General features: G+C 40.9%; 1 protein-coding gene across 1 annotated transcript; it reads right to left on the bottom strand.

Moving 5' to 3' along the window:
• Window positions 1-164: 164 nt before the first annotated feature.
• Window positions 165-19,311, bottom strand: ccdc80 (coiled-coil domain containing 80). Its single transcript, XM_026144280.2, has 10 exons — window positions 17,743-19,311; window positions 17,429-17,626; window positions 15,829-16,295; window positions 15,119-15,457; window positions 13,773-13,929; window positions 10,394-10,530; window positions 4,879-5,030; window positions 3,331-3,434; window positions 1,247-1,330; window positions 165-1,063 (listed from the first exon to the last, which is right to left on the bottom strand). Exons 1-10 carry the CDS (start codon window positions 18,371-18,373, stop codon window positions 741-743), a joined length of 2,592 nt encoding a protein of 863 aa, XP_026000065.2. The 5' UTR covers window positions 18,374-19,311; the 3' UTR covers window positions 165-740.
• Between the last annotated feature and the right edge of the window lie 3,261 nt (window positions 19,312-22,572).

The following is a 22,572-nucleotide window of genomic DNA, read 5'->3' as shown; positions in this document are numbered from 1 at the left end:
AACTACTGTAGATATTTCAAGTACGGCAGGTTGTTTCAGTCATTACATGACCACTAAAATATACTTGGAAATATCTTTCCAGTTTTGCCACTAGGGGGAGGTGTTGCTCAAAAGATTATTGCAGTGCATTGGCACTGAAAGTGAGACAAATAATTTAAAGGACCTGGTAGTAAACAAAAGTTTATTTTCATATAGCCATATAGAAACAGAGTATAAATAGAAACAATGTATAGCAACAGAAACTTTACAAAAGAGAAATAATGTGATGCTTTTAATAATATTATTGGTAACTGCACTTCAAATGCAACAGATGTCCAATAAATATGTTCTATTATCCACAAAATCAACGTGTGTGCTGAAACTATGTAAGTCTGACCTAAAAAAGCCAGCTAGAGATGACAGACGATGCAATAATGTTTTAAGTTGAAAGAAACAAAAAAACCCCGGCAAAAACTAAAGTACGCAATCCATCTTTGAACCTTCAGGTTCATCCATAAATTTACTGACTAACCAGATCTGACGCTGCTAAGTATAAAGCAGCGTACTATGCTATATAGGGAATGTTAAAGAACTGGATATGTGAAAGCATTTTTCTTCCCTTCACTAAGTGCTACAAAATACTCGTCTGTGCCAACTGCCCGGTGGGAGATGGGAAAGACACAAAAAGGTTTTGGGCCAAAGGAAGGTAGCACCAAGGACCAGCTGCAGGCCAGTGTGCATCATTGGAAAGCACACACCTGTTAGTAACCATACCCCTGGTGATAGCCATCCTGATAACTGTGTTCGTATCCATGTTGATGGTAACCATAGCCACCATATTCATCTTCAGGGCAGCGCATGCCAAGTGACTGCTGGATGGCCATCTCCTGTCTGCGGAGCTGCATAGAGTCTACCAGGTCATAGATAATGGCCATGGACCACATGGGTGAGGGGTACCAGGACTTGACATTGCCATCCTTCCCCACCAGCAGCATGGAGAAGTATTCTGGGCTGATTTGGAAGTAGTTTCTCATGTCCTTCACGAGGGTAGCTGAGAGCCCTTCACGCTCCACGGTAGCACTCCCTGGATGGACCAGAGGATCAGGTTAGGAACAACGTATTAAAGAGTGAATTTCACAATAGATGTAGCACATCGACATTTTCCTCTTCCTCTAAACTTATCACACAGAACTCAGATACCAAAAAAGTAGAGACCTTAGCTTTCAGAAAATATATCTGTTCACTATTTTGTATTAAATATTCTTACCATTGATAGGATAGAGCTCCAAGACTCCGCCCATATCTGGCGACTCTGTGCCAACCAGCTTCAGAATGGCGATGTGCCTCAGGCCTGTGTAACCATGGCAACCATTTTTTGAAAAGACATCAGAATGAGGCAAACAATTTTTAGACAACAGCATGACTTCAAATGAGAACAGCAGTATGCTGACCAACTGTTCCTTATCAGTCTGCTTATTTAGGCTGATTGTTACTTATTTGTTATTGGAACTGTCCTAAGCACTGGTCTCTAGGTAAAGGGAGGAGAATGTGATGGTGGTCCAGAAAGCCCTGCCAAAAAAGCTGTTTCCTCTGAAGCGAGAAAGCCCACATTAAACACAGGAGAACGCTGGCTTCACTTGGTGAGCGCCAAGTGCTGAATACCAGGATCAAACCTCTCAGGCCTTCAGCCCAGTCAGCAGGACAGGCCTTTGTGTGGGATGAGGGAGCGAGGGGGCAGCCCTGGGTGCTAAACCAGCCAAGAGCAACACACGAAGGGAAAAAAGTCCCAGTAGAACCTAAACTGGATCTAGTGATAAAGCAAGAAAAGCTGATTTTTTCAATCATCTGACTTGACTTAAATAAAAACAGTGTACACTCAAACAGATAAATGGTAGCACTTTCTAGGAAGTTATATTTCATGAGAGCTTTATAAGCTAGGACAAATGATAAATAATCTGTTAATGCTTCACAGATCAACAGTAAGCTAAAAATATTTTTTATCATTGCAAGGTTGTAAAAATTTGCTTTGGCTTAAATATAAACCCCTATTTAATGCCCCTGTGTACACACAGTGTATGTGTGTTTGAAGGTGAAACAGGCATGAAACATTCAAAAAGAGAGGGCAGTGAAAGATTACTTGTCATCTTGTTCACTAGCCCTTAAGGTCAGAAACTGATATAATGTAATTGTAGATTTAATGGCTGATTGTTACAAATAAAACATCTGACTCAAGGTCAAGCTCATACACGTGAAAGACCATTTAGTGTTTTTTACAGCCTATGTTAACCTGTATGAATATGCAGAAGCAACAAAAGTCTGAAGGGAGCCAGGAAGAAATGTCCAAAATCTTCAGCTTGTGCAAACAAAACAAGAGCGTGAGGTTCATCTTGGGCAGAAAGTCCTGCTGACAGCAGTTATTTGGTTTCACAGAGAAGGAAAGTTCACCGTGGGCTATTTAAAGTTTACACGTGTCTTCCACAAACCTGTCAAACGTATCAGGTTGTTGAGATTTGCAAAGTTGAGACAAATGCCTCTTTTTGAGATGTGCCGTAATAACTTTCAAGTTGCTGTGGAAAAATTGACTAACCGGCCGGCTGAAAAGTCTCCTGCCAGGGGAGGAAAAGAAAAACAGTTCAGTTTTTTGCCAGTTCCGTCATCTGGGATCCTTCTCCACATCCACTGGTGAACATGCATTAACACACACATAGTGCTCATGTGCATAAACACAGGCTGATAACGTCTGGAAAGTTGCAGTAAACAAAAAAACATAACTTGTTCATTTGATTTCATTGCTTCTTCATTTGATTAACATATTCATGAATATTCTGACTAACATTTTGGCAAGCAGGGACATGACACAGGCCCGTGTGAAGAGAAGGTCACCTTGGAATAAACATGTCATCAGAGGCAAGTTTCATAAAGAGTTCTGCTCTTTTAGGTATTTCTTCCCTGGAAATGAATCTTTGTACTTTCGGACTTGCAGGAACAGAAGATTGTTATGGGCGGCTGTGCATCTTCCACTAATAGGAAGGTCAGTTGTTCAATCTCTTACAACATTTCTTATAGGGTACAGAGTACAGTGAACAGGCACATCGTGACCGTTTACGATGAATTAGACTAAGGAGTGTTAATCACACTAACAATTGGTTCATTGAGCCTGCAACTGTGTTTCTTATAGATTTGCTTTTTGGTTGCAGCAGGCAGCAGATTTTGGAGAAAAAAACCTACACCACCTAAACAGCACCAAGCAGCAGAGAGACTCAATTAGAGCTTGGGTGGCGAGCATATTTGAGCTTTTAGCAACTGAAGTGACCTCTGAAAAGTTAAACTGGTTGACTTCTGGTGACTCACCCAGATTGCAGGCTTGGCTGTTGAGGGCGTAGAGCTGCTGCTGATAGGCCCACTCCTCGTCGTTGGGAGCGGAGATAATGAACAGGCGACGTCTCCATCGGAACCTGCAATCACAGAAAATTTGAGTCCGGATTTAAGTGGCACTTTGGTCCCGCAGTGAGAGCTCTGTACCAAGACAAGGAGTTTGTGCTTGTGTGCTACATATTCCCCTTATTACTGCCAGAGGGTGACAACCCGGAATTATGGTCAAAAACCTGCCAGATCTCTACACTGTGTTCGGGGGGATTCAGGTCTCTATGGCAACAAAAGACAGCCTGTCTTTAGACATCTCCAGGAGAAAATGTGACTGAAATGATTCAGCTTTGAGGAATGGCAGGGTTTTTGTTACTTTTGATTTTCATGGAACACACACACATGCAGGCTGCTGCAGTCTGCCAAGTGCTGCTCAGAATTATTTAATTGTGGTCCAGCTGACTGCAACAGATATTTGACTGATGTGGACACACCATGATGAGACCACCCAGTAATTCCAACTACACAGACTATATTGATCCTTGGGGGAACAACCTATATATGGCATCAATCTCAATAAAATGTTGTAATAGAAACTGTACTGAATACCTCAATTTGTCATGGAAATCTTGCACCCATGGAATGGTTTGTGCATGTTATTTTTAAGCTACAAGTTAATGCTACATCAGCATGGGTGCTCTTATCCAGTGTTATTTTCACTGACCAATTATTTTTGTCATAATTTTTGTCAGTTACCTTTGTTTTCATGATGAAAGGGAGACAATAACTAACTAAAAACTAGTGCACGAGACAAAAAAGTGCGATGGAATATATTGATACTTTGGTCTAAAAAAAATAAAAAATGTGAGATCCAATCAGAAATATTTAAGCTGTGTACAAAGGCGGGACGAGTTTGGAAGTGACCCAATCAGAGGTAATTGCCCTGTGCATAAAATGTGACCAAATATCGAAACCTGGGAGGAAGAGGAGAGTGAGCATATGCACACATTTCACATTTGATATCAAGGAAAATAAGATGGAAACAAACCTTTACACTTTCAATGATATTTAACAGACTAAAAATAGAAATAGACTGAAACTACAATATTTCAGATGCCTAAATTATGACTAAAACTAAATATTCAAAAGACTATGACTAAAATAATCAAAATTAAAAATGTAAAACAATCACAGCAGTATTCCTGTACACAAATCCATTCTTGTGTGATCCCCGAACAGTTTATGATTGCAGCTTATTAACCAAGCTTGCTAGTGTTAGCTAATAACTTTCTCAACCTCAACCTGAATTGTGTCTCCAAAAACACCACACCATAATGCTAAAATGTAAGGTTTTCAAAGCAAGTGGATCAGTGAATCAGTGGGTCTACAGGCTTTATTTACTGATCTCACTCATGGGCGAATATCAGCAAATCCCTGCTGATAGTTCTTATGATGTTTTTGTCAGAAAAAAAGGTTTTAATGTTTGTACATCCACAGTGTTTTGGTCATGCCCTATATTTCCATAGAAATCCTCACCTGGAGAGAAAGTTTTCCAAAGATCTGGGCTTGTCTTCCTTCTTACAGACCACTCCATCTCTCTTCTGCTGCTCCATCTCTCGCATTCGGGAGGAGAAGGTGTCGATGTAGTTAAATACAGCCTTCATGGCAATGGGAACCTCAAAGGATTGCTGACAAACAAGATTGACAAGAACCAGTCATACTCTCCCAAAGGTCGAGTCCGAGGTGAAACCACAGAATAAATAAATCAAAATCCCTGTCGACAAAAAATAAAACAATAAGTAGCACTACAGTACAGCGGGCATTAAAATAGAAATCCACTGCATGAAAATGGTGAAACTCCTTCCAGTAATGTGATTATATGAAGTTATGCATGTTAGTAAATGTGGTGTGGGCTTTATCACATCCCAGCAAATCTTTGTAACAACTTCTGGGAAGCAGCAAAACCAAGTATCTCATTTCATCCTAACTGGTCATAACACGAACATCTGAAACGCGCACAAAAATGTAACACACTTGCACATCTTCCTCAGGACATGCTGAAGTTGCCATTCTGATTCTTTCACACCTTTCCTTGCACTGCGCTCTCTGTCCTTTTTCTGTCTAATAAACACACCCACATCCGTGTACATTCACAGACTCCTCTGTCTCTGCTGCTGACAGCAGAGGATGTGAACACTGGCCTCTTTGATGAATCTGTCCGAAAAACAGGCTGGTGATTTATCCTGGCACATGCACACACACCCTTATACACAGATGTTGAGCAAATGTCATGTTGTGTAAATTTAAACAGTGTTTTAGTAAAAGCACCATGTTGGCAGTATTAGGGCAGAGAAAAAGAGAAAGATTTAATGGAAGTGTAAGCAGATAAGTTGTGAATCAGTGAACACTGGAAGAGGACCAACTGACCAACAGCAGTGCTGTTAATCAAGGCTGTTTAAAAGTATTAGTCAAGACTATGTGAAAGGGCAAGTAAAAAAGTACGATTAAAATCCTCCCTGCTAAAATATCATAGTATATTTAGAGGTCTTTCACAATTCAGTGACTGAATCCCTTAAGGCTATGTTCCAGGAAGGCAGGACTTTTGACACAGCTGATCATGCAGTCTTGGTGAATATGCTACATGGCAACAGTCTTGTCCAATAACACTGTAACTTAGTTTTGAAATAACCATGACGTGTCTGCTTTCCTGGGTCTTCTTCTGTGTTTTTTCCTGTTTCCAAAGAAATGCCTTTGGATGTGTGTGTGCATCCAAAGGCACTTTGCATTGGTTACATTGTTGCTCTGCTTGGTTCCTTCTTATTTTTTGTATGTACATGTGTAACAGCCATACCCAGCACTGCCTTCACTTTCACAATATTTTACAAATATTTGTTTCCCAGAGTCAGAACAGACATTAAAAAGAAGCATTTACCGATGCTGGCTATGTTACGTGGCCTAATCTACAGGGGGATATCTTTTATGAGTGTTTTCCATTTCCCTGCATTGCTTCTCTTCTCTTCGTGTCATGTCAGCTATTTACAGTGCAGCTGACTGAGAAGAGCTTACACTGCAAATGCTTGTTAAAGGCTCTTTGAGACTGATGGTGGCCTAAAGGTTAGTGTGAGCCTGCTATTATAGTTACTCACAATGGCAACACATCACTATCATGCTAACCGTCTTGTTAGCATGTACTAATTAGTCCTAAACATAACATGGAGCTGAGGCTGTTTGGAATGTCACAGGGTTTTGACATCATATGTTTAGACTGTTTAGCTTACACGTATGTACCTCACTGCATGTTTATTGGGCACCGATGCATTACAAATATATATTTACTCATTTATTTTTTTTAACACCTTGTTTTGTGTTTTCTTAACACTTTACTAAAACAAGACCATTTAATTTTGGTATCTCACCATAGCACTTGCAACAGTTAAAACAAAGTTAATTTGGAGTAGAAACCAAGTGTAGACATATCAAGTGAACACTAGATATATCTGTATGCCCATCCACATTATCTTTGCCTATATTGACAGCTGTTTATCTCTCTGCTTCAAGCTTTACAGGTACATTAATGACAGTTCTCATATTTAGGCTAAAGATTATTCTCTCTCATTATTATTTCCTCTAGATTAGGGTTGTAGTGGAGATATCAAGGATAGGCATGGTTGTGGCACTGATTCAGTCTTTGAGCACTACTGTCACCCCGGTGTGTCAGCCAGAACACAACTTAAGGGCAAATTGTCGCAGAGTAGGGAAAAAGGAGCTTGAGGTTCGGTCTGAGGCACTTTATTGTCACGACTCAATTTCTGGGGCTGTAAAACCGTTGCATGTGTATGTGTGTGGTTTTACATAACATCCCGCAGGAATCAGTGCACCCCACTGGACCAACACTGCTCATCGGACCTTAAACTGCCCACCTTACTAACCGGATGATGTCACCATACGGTGGGCTGGCCCAAACTGACAGAAGATTGAATATTAAATGAACAGTAGATAAACTTATATAAACTTATGAACACCAATAGAATTATCCTATGAACTTTGGGGCCTTTTATACAAGGGTCAGTCAACTCCAGGCCTCAGGGGCTGGTGTCCTGCAGGTTTTTGATCTCACCCTGGGTCAGCACACCTGAATCAAACGATTGGTTCATTACCAGGCCTCTGGAGAACTTCAAGACATGCTGAGGAGGTTATTTAGCCATTTAAATCAGCTGTGCTAGATCAAGGACAAGGGTACACACATGTATATTTATATGGCCCTTTGAGAGGCTATTGATTGACAGCAATGCATTCCCAAGTCCCTCCAACAGGACTTGAAATTGGTGTGAAATAGAAGAGCTGCCCAAAAACATGTAACTTTTAAGAATTTCATCACAGCGTGAAACTACAGTTCTCAAAAAAGCTCACCACACCACCTTCTTCCTCGACACCGTCACATTCAGTGAGTATATGTTTATAACTCTCTTCTTTTCAAAACAAAAAATGTGAGTGTGTGTGAATCTCCAATCAACTCCTGGATGATTGAGAATGCATCAAGACGTGAGTGTGTGTGGTTCATTTAGGGGACATCTTTATATTTTAGAGTGAAAAAACTGCTTGACTTACATGCAGTGCTTTAAGTGGGCCGGTACGCGCCGGTACTCAGTACCGCCACTTCTAAATATAGCTCTTGAGAGTACCGCCACTTCTAAATATAGCTCTTGAGAGTACCGCCACCTCTCCATGCGCCCAGAACGTGCTTTTAGCGTACCGGTACTCTCATTTGCACATCTGTTATAATCGTTTGGCTGCGCTGCCGCTTTTCAGAGCGCCCTTCACAAGCACGCTTCCTAATTCGTCCCACCGAGAGCAGAGACTACATTACCCATACACCAATGTGTTTTACAAGTGAAAAGCGCATGCGTCGCTTTTGCCGTTGTCATGTCAACTCAACGTGGTCCGGAGAGGGTGTGTAAAACGCGCAAACAGCTGCTCGGTTAAAATACAAAAACAATGAACACTTAATATGCTCTCCTGGCTTCAGACTCTGAGTAGTAAAAGAACAAGGTCAGAATCAGAGGACTCGCTGGCTGACACCCCACCAAGCCAGAATGATATCGCTGCAGGTCAGACGCAAGCTAATGAAAGCTGCACTAGTGCCGCAGCCGCGGACGACGGCACTTTTTGCGACGACGAGGACGAGAATGACACCATTTCTACCGATGACAACAGCCGCGTTAGCGAGCATGAGTGGCCAGAATGTTGGTCCCAAGCACAAGTCCGGTATTTCTCCACAAATTACAAGTGGCTGATCAGCAGAAATCAAAAGTTGGGTCGTAGTGTGTGTAGTCAAGTTTGTGCTCGCGTGGACATGCAGCAAGGGCAGAGAGTGTCGCAGGAGTGGAGTGGGTGCTTAATCTCGTCTTTTGGAAGGGACAAGGCTGCACAACAAAACTCACTACGAAAGAAAATAAAAGGGCACAGAGACTCAATTTATCACAAGAAAGCAGTTGAAATAAAAGAGAAGGCAACACAAAATACAATGCAAAAACACAATGAAGATATGAGAAAGGCTGACTACGCTTCAACTTGCAATGTGTTTAGAACAGCTTATAAGATTGGCAAGCATGGGCGTCCCTTTACAGACATGCCAATAGATGTCCAGTTGCAAGTCTTAAATGGTGTCAAGATGGGCAGAGTTTTGCACTCTAATAACTCATGTGCAAATATACTGGATCACATTGCAGCTGAAATGAAAAAGAAGGTAGTCAATGACATAGTGATGAATGAAAGAAAATTGTGTGTGTGCTCATTGATGAATCCACTACAATAAGTGGAAAGTCTGTGCTTGTCGTGTGCCTGCGGTCAGCTATTTCCAGTGAAAATCCAGACACAATATTTTTTGAACTGATTGAGCTGCAGGGGACCACAGCAAAGGACATCACTGAAGCACTGTTAGGATGTCTTCATAATAATGGCTTTGACCCTCACTACCTACAGGAACATTTGTTGGCATTTGCTTGTGATGGCGCCTCAGTGATGCTTGGGAGGAAAGCAGGAGTTGCTGCGCAGCTTTGTTCCAAATTCCCTTACCTGTTTGCCTGGCATTGTTCCAATCACAGACTGGAACTGGCAGTTTGTGATGTTTTGAAGGAGGTAGGAGGAATCAACCACTTTAAAATATTCTTAGATCAGCTTTACTCCCTCTGCCATGCATCACCAAAAAACCAAAGGGAGTTAACCGAGAGTGCTCACAATGTTGGACAACGTCTCCTTGTGATAGGCCGTGTTTATCAGTGCATTGGGTTGCTTCAAGTGAGAGAACAGTGAAAGCAGTATGGGAGAACTACCAAGCTCTGCAGGTACACTTTACAAGTGCTGCTGCTGATACCAGCAGTGACTCAAGAGAGAGAGCAAAATACAAATTATTTTATAATTTATTTTATATACATTTTGTTAAAAATAAATTTCAATACCTTTTTGCACATTTTATTTATGTTCAGTAGCTCTTTCTAGCTCAAGCAAATCCGCAAACTAATAAAATGATTTATTTTGTATAAGGTTGTCTGTTGACTGTTGTATATAAAACCCATTCAATAGATGTTGTTACCTCAGGGGAGGCGGAAAAAAAATAGAGTACCGGCACCTCTTTTGGGCCACTTAAAGCACTGCTTACATGCTTTCCAAATTCACACCGCATTAATTTAAGTATTCAACAAGCTAATTGATCTACACAGCACGGCCATTCTGTTATGGGGCTGCCCATCGCATTCTAGCCCCTTTATTATCAATATAACATGCCTTGATGAGACTGTGGTCTGGCACTATTTACCTAAATCTGAATTAAATTATTCACAAGTCACTACAAAAGGTATACTTGTGTTTAATTTGGCGTATTTGATGCTCTTCCCGACACAGCTGTCAAGGGATTTTTTTTTTTTTTTTTTTCCCTCCTCCTGGTACTTAAATAGGGATCTTTCACTGTTAGGCAAATGTGCAAACCACTACACTATAGAGCCACAGCCTTCACATAATCATCCTATACTGCTTAGAAAGAGTAAGTCTCTACCTTGACTCTCATGTCAGTGTCTGTGAGGACCATGTAGAACTCCTCGTAGGTCATGCCAAACTCTTTCCTCAGCTCTGTGATCAGATCCTGGTTCACCAGGTCTTCCTGACGAAGGCCCTTCATAGGCTTGTCATTCTCTGGAGAAATAAAGGCACATTAGACAGATTCAACATCTACTTTCCTACTTTAAAGAGGGTACTAATTTCCCCTTTAAAGAAAATCAATTAACTGTTAAAATCAAAGGAACATAACATTTATTATATTTGGAATCTTAGTGAAATGGTCCAAAAGTCAAATGTAAATCTAATATATTGCCTGGAATATCAGATTGGAAAAATTGGGGAAAGAAGGAAAACTGCACACTATTGGTTAATCTGTCTTCTGTCATGTCTCCCTCCCCTCACTGCCAGTCGGTTGCAGCAGATGGCTGCCTCTCACTGAACCTGAGGTTTCTTCCTGTTCAAAAGGAGATTTTTTTTTTTTCTTCTTCTCACTGTCACCAAGTGATAGCTCATCTTCTGAATGTTGGTTTTTTTTTTCCCCCTGACAATTATTCAAATGGTTATGGCTTCAAAAGGCTAGAAAAGTACAGGGAAGATACAAAAACAGCTTAAGACATGTTACAGTCGTATTTCTTAACGTAAAATGAAGAGCAATTGTTTCCCAGTTAACATGCTTACTCCTCTTGTAGTTTAGTCATCTATGCTGATTTCAAAAAAACTGCTCCTTTAACAAATTTGTCTGAGAAGTTTAAGAATTAGACTCTTGAGTGAAGAGCAGAACTGAAGCATGCAGAATGAATCGGGGACAAACTGGACAAACAGCAGCTGAGATCTAAAAGGGTTGGATGTCTCAGAAGTCTAATGGAGCTGGTGTTTATGCAGACCAAAGCCTTTAATCATAGCTCCTTCCGTGTGTGTGTATGACATACAGACCACGGAACAGTGTGTTCTTGGTGGCTGGTTTGCCCACTCTCTGCTGTGTAATGTGTATGAGCAATCACGTCAGGAAACCCCCAGTACATGTAGGTGGCAGAGGACAGACTGTACACACAGATATGTACAGCAAACACTCTTTAATATGGTCTATATGCAAAACATACACATGGCCAACCAGGCTACAACCCAAAGATGAAGTCACTGTAAGCAGAGGAGGGGCAATGCTGAAAGGACCAGCTGTTTGTCTGTGCACTGTGATCACACACAGTGAGTTTCGCTCACTTCCAAGGACTCTTATGTTGACTTCCATTTACTTTCTTGAGATTCATTTACATACTGTTGCTTAGCTTAACCTAAACTTAAATCAAGCCTTCATAATTAAAATGAATGAAGACTTACCAACAGAGGTGGGCCACAACAATGTGACTACATAAAAACATTATGTCTGGATAAAACCTCATCTGCACATTGAGTGACACACTTAAAAAGCTTAACAAAGAGCAGTTAACACACATCAACCGCAGCCTCTGGTTTGAGACGGCTATAAAATGTCTCAAAATAGAAGCCAAGCACAAATGACGCAGTGCGTCTCACAAAAACAGCAGCAGTTTTGTTGCATTTGAACAAGTAGGTTTTCAAGCACTGTTATAACTGCTCTCTGTGTGCATGTGGGTGTGATGAATTAAATGTCTCCAGCTTACACATCAACTCCACAGGAGATGATGCACAGGAAAGGTATGCACTCTGGTTTGCTCTCCCGGTACATGTTATACAGACTCCTGTACTTCATAGCTGCTGAACTCATCACATTTTGGATTGGAAGCTGAAGGCATTCCTACCTCTAGCTACAGATAAAGTGTAATTACTAAAATAAGCAACGGTATTATGGTAAATGAGCCGAATCTAACATCACTGAATTCAGAGGTCAACACTGTTTAGTATCACCTGCACAGAGAAGCACAAAACACTGTGGCTTTGGCAGAGTCGGTGCACATTCTGGATGTCACTGTGGGAGCAGAGATCTCTGCTGAACACATTTAGTTTGACATAATGTGAGGAAGGTAAAACAAGGACAGGACAGCAGATGTGGCAGGAGACACTTTTCCTTGCCACAGTCTCAGTATGGACAGCACTCACACAACATTTCCCTGAAAAATGGTATTTTAAGGCAAATCACATCTACTGTATTCCTAAAAACATGCAAACTTACTTACATTTATGACAGAATGCCCGAGTCTGTTTATTTCAGTGCTAAGTAGAGAGAAAATGCTTTCCTTTTTGGTGATAACCACAATTGTTATCAACAACCCTCCGGTGTAAGAGAGTTTCACTGTGAAGGAGATTAGTGGTGAGGTCAGTGAGAACATGTGGCTGGAACTTCATCTAAGATGACATTACCTTTGCCTCTCAAAGCCTTCTACTGATCTGAAATACAGGACTAGAAAGACAGATCCTATTTCTTACATTCTTTCATATTGCTTCCAGTCAGGGCTAGATCGGGAAACCCTGAATCATCCCTCAGTCATGCTGCTGTGGGCTCAGGCTGATGGGGGACTTTGCAAAACACTCTGAGCATCGCACTGAACAACTCTCTGAGCTTCTCTGCTCACTTATTTGTCTTCTCTTTCCAGCAGGTTGCGCCTTGTTCTCCTCTCTTTCTCCTCACTTGCCCAACTGTCTCACCCTGAAGTGGTTCTGTCAGAAATCTCTTCTTGTTAAAAAGTTCTTCCTCCCCACTTTCACCAAATGTTTACTTGCAGTTTACTTGGTATCTGATCATTGGGGTTCTCTCTTGTATTGCAGGGTCTTTAGTATATAAAACAACTTGGGATGGCTGTTGTTGTAGATCGGGGCAATAAAAATAAACCTGGACTAACTGCTTTGTTGTTCTGTATTTCTAGTTAACATGTTTGTTTGTTTGTTTTTGTGTGGTGCACAGAAGTTCCCACTGTTGTGTTACTGGTTTAATATTGTTTTCCTCATACTACACGTGAGTATTCTGTGTCTTCGCAAAGTAGAACAGAAAAGCGGCAGCTCTTAAAATGACAGGAAAAGCATTTAGCTGGATCTATGATGACTCTGTCATCCTAAGGAAGATTTACTGACAGCGGAAACATGACTTTGATTTAGAATTACAGCCTTCTGCTGGTTAACTGCAGTGTTTTGCTGCATGGAAGGGCTGTTTGGGAAATCCATCTTCAGTGCTGGAAACTTCAAAAATGTTTCATTGTTTCAAAATGTTGCAGTTGAGAAATGCTGCACGTCCGGAAAACATCTGCTCCAAATTGAGAGCCACATGAGCTATTCAAAAAAGGTGCCTGGCTGAGCAACTGAAAGACTTGCTACAGTTAATAGCGATTGTGGCATATACCATGTCAAAACAAGGAGCAAAAAAACAAAAACGTATTGAACCCTCTCATACTGCATATGGAACTACTTACCTATCTGATAGTGGTCGATTTTCATGGTGGAGTTGGTCAAAGAGCCAAAAATAGTTATGATAGAAACTTTCCTGATGGCCATCTCACACACAGACTCCAGGTACTCATCCCTCTGCTGAACATACATACTGAGCTCCTCACTGGGGGATGTAATCAGCTGGAGGAAGGGAGGGAGTGGAAACAGGGAGGTTAGAGTATCCTGTGTATGCTGTGACACGCGCGCGTGCAAATACAGTGTGCTGCAGAGGTGATGTTTACATTAACCTGTAGGCGGACGATGGGGCATATTTTCCCAGCCTGTTCACAGCACCACTGTGATAAGAATCTATGCTGGCTGCAAAACAGAGCCGCACAGTCTGTTAGCTCACAGCTGTGCAGTCTTTCAAATACCTGGATGATGGTTGTGTGACCTACCCTACCACTTCACTATACAGAAGTGACACTGTACAATAAATGGTACAGAGGTGCTTACCTGTTTGTTGACTAGTGAAAAATTAATCAACAATAAATGATTTGTCCTGATGTGAGTCTTTAGAACATTTCAGTACTCTGTCTTGGAAAACAAAGTCTTTCCTTATTGGAGCCGCACCAACTGTAGGTCACTTCCTTCTGCTCCACACTGCCAGCTGCTCAGTGACTCAGAATGGTGTAATGCTCAACTTCCCAACTCAAAACCTATCAAGCCAATCAAAATTTGAAGTCCAGAATAAAAGCACTAATTTCATGTTTGACTAATGAGTTTGGCTGATGGCTGTGTCTTTTAATTTCTCTTATAGCTGCATTCATTACTGTAGTGCTGATGTGTTTCTTTAAAGAAACTGTTTGAGATTTTAGGGAATTTTGCTTATTTGCTTCCTTGCTGCAAGTTGGATGAAGAGATTGATCCCATTCTCGAGGTTGTTTGGGAAATATATATATATAGCTAGCTATTGGCCAGTTAGCTTAGCATAAAGCTGGCTGATAGTTGTATTTGACAGAAAACTCAGTTAATTACTGAGGAGATATTTAGATTATTACAGAAAGGAGGCAACATCAATTAATTACTGAGGTAATGCTAAATCAGAAATTAAATCACATATCATGCTTCATCTGTTGGAGCCATTTTTGGCTGGGTGCAGAGAAGTCCATGCCATCTGCTTATCAGAGGCCCATGGTCTGATATTTGTATTCATCTGTATTTTGGCAAGAAATCAAATAAGCACTTTGGCCAAAATGTTAAACCTGTCCTCACACTTAGCGATGGTGCTCTGAGTACTGACATTTCCCTCTGGCCAAAGCTCGAAACCTGGAGTTTTGCCAGGTGAAAGAGCCTCTTGTGAACTGTCAGTATTATGTCATGCTCTCACCAGCAGCCGCCTCCTGTTTTCAAAGTAATCCAGAAAGGAGGCAAGGGCACTCTTTGGTGGTGGCGTTGGCTTTTTAGTGGGCTTTGGATAGTCCACTTTCTCCGGGTACTTTGACGCCTTCTTTCCATTTTTCTTTCCCCCGATCTTTCCCTCCTTCCCTGGCTTTCCTCTTCTGTCGGCTTTCTTGGCACCCTTGTCATTCTTTTTCTTCTTCTTGTCATGCTTATCGTGCTTTCCCTTCCTGGTAGGAGTGATAACAGTGATGACTTCTGGCTCCTCTGGATTGTTTGCTGTTGGCTTGCTAGGCTCATACTTGTCTTCATACTCGTTAGTCAACACCTGCGCACAAAAGCAGATATTATTTTTCATTTTGTTCACTGATTCAAACACTGTGAGAATGATTTGGTCTTGAGCTGGTGTCGTGGTAAACTTTTCTTTGTACACACAAAAAATGATGGTGAAATGAGTTATGTTGGCTGCTAAACAGCTATTTCATTTGAAAAGCTCCAATGAAAATCAATTAAAGTAATCAGCAAGAAGTGTGCTGCATATGTACTCATGGATATTATTTATAAATTTATGTAATGTATGGTTTTAGCACTAATATATACCCAGGTGTTTTGTATTCTATAAATAGCATGAATCTGAAACCCATTAAAATACAAAGTCAATCTATTAAATCTATCTTTAAAATGAATGTTACAGATTACCTTGTCTCCACCGTTCTTCTTCTTGGTGGGTTTGGTCTTTGGGAGTCTATGTGTGATGGGTAGCTTGCGGCTGTGTGGATCTCTGTTGAGTTTGTCAGTGCGGTTATCTCCAGCTGGGGTGGTTTTCGGTGGGTACCGTTCCCTTTCTCTGCGGTTGTAGTAGTATGGATCAGCGGTAGTTCTTGGCAGTGGGAGCCACAGGGCTGTGGTAGGAGCTCTGGTCGTTTTCTGAGTGGTGGTAGTAGTGGGCCTTTTTGTGGTGGTTGGTTTTCTGGTTGTTGTTGTAGTTGTTGTTGCTCTGGTTGTTGTAGTAGTCGTAGTGGTGGTCGTGGGCTGGGTTGTTGTTGTTGTTGTTGTTGTAGTGGTAGTAGTTGTGGTTGGTTGTGTAGTTGTTGTTCTGGTGGTGGTTGTAGTAGGTCGAGTTGTTTTGCTATTTGAGTTTAGTTTTATTGTAGGTGTGTCAGGAACTGGCAAGATGGAGACAGAGATCACAGGTAAACATTTCATTTTGCATACACTCAAAAAAAAAGATTATTCACCCTAATAAACATGAAGCAACAATTTTGAATAAAACACAACTGAAATAAATACAATTTAAGATTAACTTAAATTCAAATTCAAACTTTTAATTGAAATAGTAAATTCCTAAGGAAAATGTGCTTTGTATAAACTGAATGTATACTATTTAAGCAAATTTAATTTGAGCAGATTCCATTAAATGTAACATTACATTGTACTTATGTAACAATTTAATGTTATGCGTCATCAGTGTATACTGTTAAAAAAAACAACCTTTGTAAAACTACAGGAATTTTAGTACAGTAATATACTGTACTCAATTTTGTTTCTGAGTACAGCTGCACACTGTAAACGATATTATAAAAAATATGAACAGCAAGATACAACATAATTTTACAAAGAGGAATTTTTTTTTTCTTTTTTGGTTTAAATCCTGGATTTAACAGTGTTGTGAGAGTTTTTCAGTTATTTGGTGTTTAGAATTTGTTTGTTTCTGTATGAGGTGTTTTTAAGAGACTGCGTGACTAAGAGTAGGGTTAAGGTTCAGCTGGCAATGCATTATAATGGCACAGAATCTTTTAGGCAGTAATCTGAGATAGTAATAAACTATAATGAACTACTGACAGTGTTACTTAGTAAAAGCTATATTCTACATTACCAGTACCATAAAGGTTTTTACAGTGAGGAAGTTGTTGTAGTTTATAGGAGGGCACTGAACACTGTAACAGCTGACAAATCTAGCTGCCAGCCCCCTGAAAACCCTGAGTGCCATTATTCACATTATTCAAACTGGTCTAGAACCTGAGGAAAGGTTGAGTGCCAACTTGATCTCATGGCTGCCCTTCCTGGTGTAACCATCCAGTTTATCCAGGCTGCAGACTGACACTAAGATCGTACAAGTCTGTTTGCAGCTCTCAAACCAAAGATCTTTTGTTTATAGGGCACATGTGGTAATCACTGCACCATGGATATATTCTAGAAAGGTTCAATGTTAATTAAGAAGTTTTAAAACTAAAAAGTGTGGATTTCCCTGCTGTGAAAACAAACATGTTGAAAAAATGTTTATCATGGTCATTCTCACCTGCAAGTGTGCCTTCTTCCACTTGTCCCTCCACACCTGCTCCTTTACACTTCTGGATGAAGCCTTTCTGGCGGAGCTTCTCGAGCTTCCTCATGGGTGACTGGTCAATGACCTCATACATGGCCTCCAGCCTCACAGGGTAGGGATATCTCTCTTCCACCTGCAGGGTTTTCTTCAGAAGCACCATTCCAAACTTGCCTGCAGTTCAACACATTAATAGATTAAGGATATGATATGGTTAATATCAGCACCTGCAATGACGTTTTGACCCATGCACAAGTTGAGACAGAGGCTTATGCTGTCTACCTTCTTACCTTTCTCTAGTTTTAGGAAGTTCATTAGTCTGGGGATGAGTGCAGTATCTAGTGGCTCCTCCATCACTTTCCCCTCTGTTGTGATTCTCCGGACCTTGCCTCCCATCTCTCCTTCTTGGTGAAACATGACTATCTGGTTGACGTGTCTTTCTGCCAGCTCGCAGTAGACATCTGGCTTCAGTAGTGACATCATCAGTCGGTAGTAGCCGTCTGAGTCATGGGGCGCCGAGATAACGAGGACTCGGTTTTTTCCTGCAAAGCTGGCCAGCAGATTTGGTGACCCGGCGCTGCTGGGCATGCGGGTAACTCTGGCTCTGGCTCCTGGAGTACCTTCATCTGTCAGTTGACGGGACAAGCCAATCTGTCCATTCGTCCCTATCCTTCGCAACCGGCCTCCTGCTTTCTTGACTCCCTCCAGGTTCCCCGACCTGGCGGTAAGCGGAATCGCCTCGTCTGCCTGCACATTTTGTGCGTTCTTGTTGCTGTGCACCGAGATTGCCGAAGCATATCCAGGGCGCAAACGTCCCTGAAAGCGTCGGCGCAGTTGCACCCGCTTGAGGTGAGTCTGTTTGTCGGCTTGGGTCCAGGTAAGCAGATATATCAAAGCTAAACTGAGAACAAAACCCCTCATTGTTGTGTGAAATTAAAGTAGGCTAAACACTCACTGCCGTAAATGCAAAGATCCAGTGGTGGATCCTTGAACCTGTGCGTCTTTAGCGCATCTGAGGGTGACAATCAATTAATTCCAGATGAAGAGTGCAGCGCGCGCGGGATCGGCACATAATCTGCCAATGACCACTTTCAGAGCATGACTTCTACTGAGGAAATCCACGTTGCTGTCTGCCTTTAATCTGGCAAACAATACGAACACGAGAAGAGCTCAGAGCACAGATCTACAACTTCATCTCAGCAGCACTTTCGTTTCCAACTCACAGAACAGAAGATCAGAAGCGTCGATCATTGCAGTTATAATCTGCAAACATCCTCAAGTGGCTCAGAAAAAAAAAATCTATCACCGCGGGATACACTCAATAAAATCCTACAGTCCTAGAGTGAAAGGTTAAGGACCACGTCACATCTCCAAAATGCAAAATTTGTTTACGCCCTAATTACGTCTCAACTAGTCAAAGTTCTTTTGGGCTCTGTTTATTTCCCACAACAATAAGTCTTCTGGCTGCAGAAATAGTGAAGATCCCTCAAAATGCAAGACAGTTAGTCTGAGCTGGAAACCTGCGCTTAGACTGTGCAGAGGAAAAGCGAATCTGCCTCTTCTCAGGTCTCCCCTTTGGCAAATCGGAGCTCTAGAGGTTTTCCCAGAAACGTCCACACTAACCTCAGCCTCCGGACTCTTGGCGACGCAATGTCAGGACCTGCCCCGGGACATTCGGTTGCCAGTTCACTCTGCAACACTCCTTTCACTGGAAGGTTCTTTATGGGAAACTGGTCAGAATGAGGTGGGTTGCACTCAAAAACACATTAAGTAGCTGAGGAAGATTTAAGAAAGAAAAAAGTAAAGGAAAAAGTTTACTCCCCTGCTGGCCAGATCTCCGGGAAGAGAAATCCCCATAATCTTACACAGTGTCAAGTTCCCCCTTTTAAGGCGAAAGAGGAACGCCCCCAAATTCGATTTCTTTCTACCAGCATATTCCACCTCCTCATTTTCATTCGATTTAAATTCACAGCATGACCGCCTCTTTCATCTTATTCTAAATGTCACTGCGAAAAAAGGAGAAGAAAACGCCAAAAGATTAATATTTCCAAAATAACGCAACTGCAATGATCGCCCTTGCTCTTTTATGATGTTTCTTGAACCCAAATCAGTGTTTCTCAATTTCCTCTATGAAAGTTTCCTAGGTTGGCTTGTAATTAAGGCCTAAGTAAAGAAAAGAAAGCCACCAAGTCTAAACCACATCCACTCTCACCCCAAAGACAAAATACTACCTCAGCATAAACAAAAAGGAATAGCTGCCACATTTCTATACACACAGAAAATATATCATGCCATGCAACAACCATCTTCATCTTTCTTCGAGTGATGTTAGTGTTTAGATGCAGCTTTAGATTAGATTTCACTTTTGGTCCTTTCCGTCCACAATTACAGCAACGTGGCATTATTGATGTTTCGTAGATGACATTGCCACTTGTAATGACACTTTTCTTGATCCTGCAAATGCTGAAAATCTGATTACAAATACACACAATCAAATCAGCAAAAGACTTTGTGAGCTTATTCCACTTTACTATTCCTCTCACACGTATAAAAATTGAAACAACTTGTGAAGGGAAAGAAATGCAAGCTTTCTGCAGCTTACTGCAAGTAAACTCTAAAACAACAGTTGTTATTAACACTGTATGGCATTTCATAACTTGCAAAAACTCTCTTTATGATCTTTATACAATTCTGTGTATGTGCTACTGCGAATGTATTGGATTGGTGTTATTTTTATTAAAGGATTCCTAGGGCAATTTTAGGATGTTTAGTGAGTTAGGTTGGTAGAATAATGTTTTTAGGGAATTATATCTTATATACCTGTTATTTGGCCCCCTACCCATAAACCTTATGAATAAAGATACATTCTAAGCACAGCACAACTGAAAAGATCATCATAACACTGGTAGTTTCAGGATTTGTGGTTCAGTATGGATGTATCCTATGAGTATTTGTGCTTACCATTACAGAAGTCTTATGTCTTATAAACAAGTAAAAACATTATGTAGGGACATTGTTTGCATTCACAGTGGACAGAATCAAACAGAGCACTGATTACTGCATTCAGTGCACAAACTCCACAGACTTCTCCACGATTTGCTCTGTAATTACACTCAGTATCCGAAATCACCAACGTCCTCTGGCCGCTCCTCTCTGAGTGAGCCAAGGTGAAACTCATTCCCAGGACTGCCGGCCTCAAACCATGTATTTTGCTTCCATCCAGATGGTTCTGTGCAACAGATCTTTAATACATTCAGAGAACCAGAATAGGCAGCAGTGGATGGCCGTATGGAAGGATGCCAACATTGAGGAGGGATTCAGATGCATAAGTCACAGTGGAGGAATCACATTTGGACCTGATACTGAACCAAACATTTATCATCCAGACTATCTGATAAATTATCTGATATTTACAACATGGTTTAGTTAACAAGTCAGAGGGCATGTTGATTGTTGTACACCAGAGCTGTGTTTCTTATACCAGACACCCTTTTTAAAAGTTCTTTAATGCTGTAACAAAGAAAAATATCCAAAATTGTTGGTGTTTGGCTTAACAGAAACTGAAAATATAACATTTCATTTTATGGAAAAGATATGGAGAAAGCCCGTTCTTGGTGACAGCTTGATGTCATTTTTTTGTTTTTGTTTCAATGGTGTGTGCACCAGTGTCCTTTCCTCAATTTTGAACTGTGTTTAAAATATTGTAATTGTGATTGTAATTATATGGCAGTGCTTTAATAAAAGGCATTCTCCATTATTGCAATTGATTAAACCACAAAGGTCAATTCATTTCAGGGTTATGAAGAGACATTCTGATGTTGTGATATGTTGAGAAACAAATTGTACATCCTTGATGAAATACTGCCTTCTATTGTATCTTTTCAAATTTGTTAAATAAATAAAATAAATCTGGACAAGGACACTGCTGAGAGTTACGTAGAAACAGGAAATATCCTGTTTCTACGTAACTCTTGTGCTGCCCATTTAAAAATAAAAGATGTCCAAAATGTAATGTTGCGTTTTCCATTTCTTCCATTTCTGAATGTTTGGTTTCATGAAAGAGTGGAATGTTTTACAGCTGGAAACCAGGCTGGTTATAGCTCTGAACTGACTGAGCTCATGCAAACATAGTATCCTGCCTACCCAGTCAAAAGATAAGAAAAATGATTTTGGATTTTGTTTAGCTAGTAGAAAGAGCAGCACAGAAAACACAAATGCCAGGTCTGATTTCTGATTAAGTGAATAGCCGAGAGTAGACCGCCAAAGCCTTCCACTGGCAAATAATCTTGACATAATCAGAGATTTGATTCAATTCAATTTATATACTGCTAATTCAAATATTGTATGGTAAAGACCCCAACAGGCAGACAACCCCTATAAGCAAGCACTTGGCGACAGCAGGAAGGAAAAAAATCCCTTTTAACAGGAAGGAAGACAGGAAGGAATGACAAGGGAGGGCAGCCATCTGCCATGACTGGTTGGTGGTGAGGGCAAAGAGAAACACCAAGGTCAGAAGAAGCGCACCACTGCCATCTCTCTGAGCTCTGAATATTCTTGATTAGTTTGTTAATTGATTAGCAATTAGTTTAGTAGTTTATTGTTTTTGTTTTTTTTAGAGATCATCTGCAGAGTCATTTCAGATATGCCAGCAGCTGAACAGTGATTCAATAAATCGTAGGTTATTAGCAGTTTTTTTTCTTTTTCTTTTTTTCATCCAAATTACCCACATCTCATTTTCAACTGCCCACACATAAGAGGCTAGATCTGGCCCTGGCTGAAAAAGAAATTACAATTATAATAAGTGTGGGAGACAGGATCAAAAAGAGCAACAAAATAGTAAGTCCACAGAGAGGTACTTCATGTTCCATGTTTATACAGTATAGTATTGAATTTTCTAAGGAAGTATCTATTTGAATGACAATCAAACAATCAGGAAACTGTGTTTAAGAAAGAACATTTTGGCTCCCCTGCACCGCCTTCTGCTAAAATTAACCTCTTCCCACAGTCTGCCATTCCACCCAAAGATTACAGCCATCTGTGTCTCACATGTTCTGTTCAAAGGCTTGCTTGAGGAGTATAACATGTCTGAAACGTCACGGGCATCCTTAGCTCTTCCTGAG

The sequence above is a fragment of the Astatotilapia calliptera genome, chromosome 16 (assembly GCF_964374335.1).
Source record: "Astatotilapia calliptera chromosome 16, fAstCal68.1, whole genome shotgun sequence".
Taxonomy (NCBI): domain Eukaryota; kingdom Metazoa; phylum Chordata; class Actinopteri; order Cichliformes; family Cichlidae; genus Astatotilapia; species Astatotilapia calliptera.
Note: the sequence above shows the minus strand (reverse complement) of the source record. Positions and strands in the feature narration are given on the sequence as shown.

Bases quoted from the DNA above. Each gene is read 5' to 3' on its own strand.
- ccdc80 (XM_026144280.2), bottom strand. From the start codon at position 18,373: ATGAGGGGTTTTGTTCTCAGTTTAGCTTTGATATATCTGCTTACCTGG. The intron at 13,930-15,118 runs GTGAGAGCATGA...CCCTTCCTCCAG, and splicing joins AAAACAGGAGGCGGCTGCTG to CTGATTACATCCCCCAGTGA. The intron at 3,435-4,878 runs GTGAGGATTTCT...CTGTGATTGCAG, and splicing joins TTGGAAAACTTTCTCTCCAG to GTTCCGATGGAGACGTCGCC.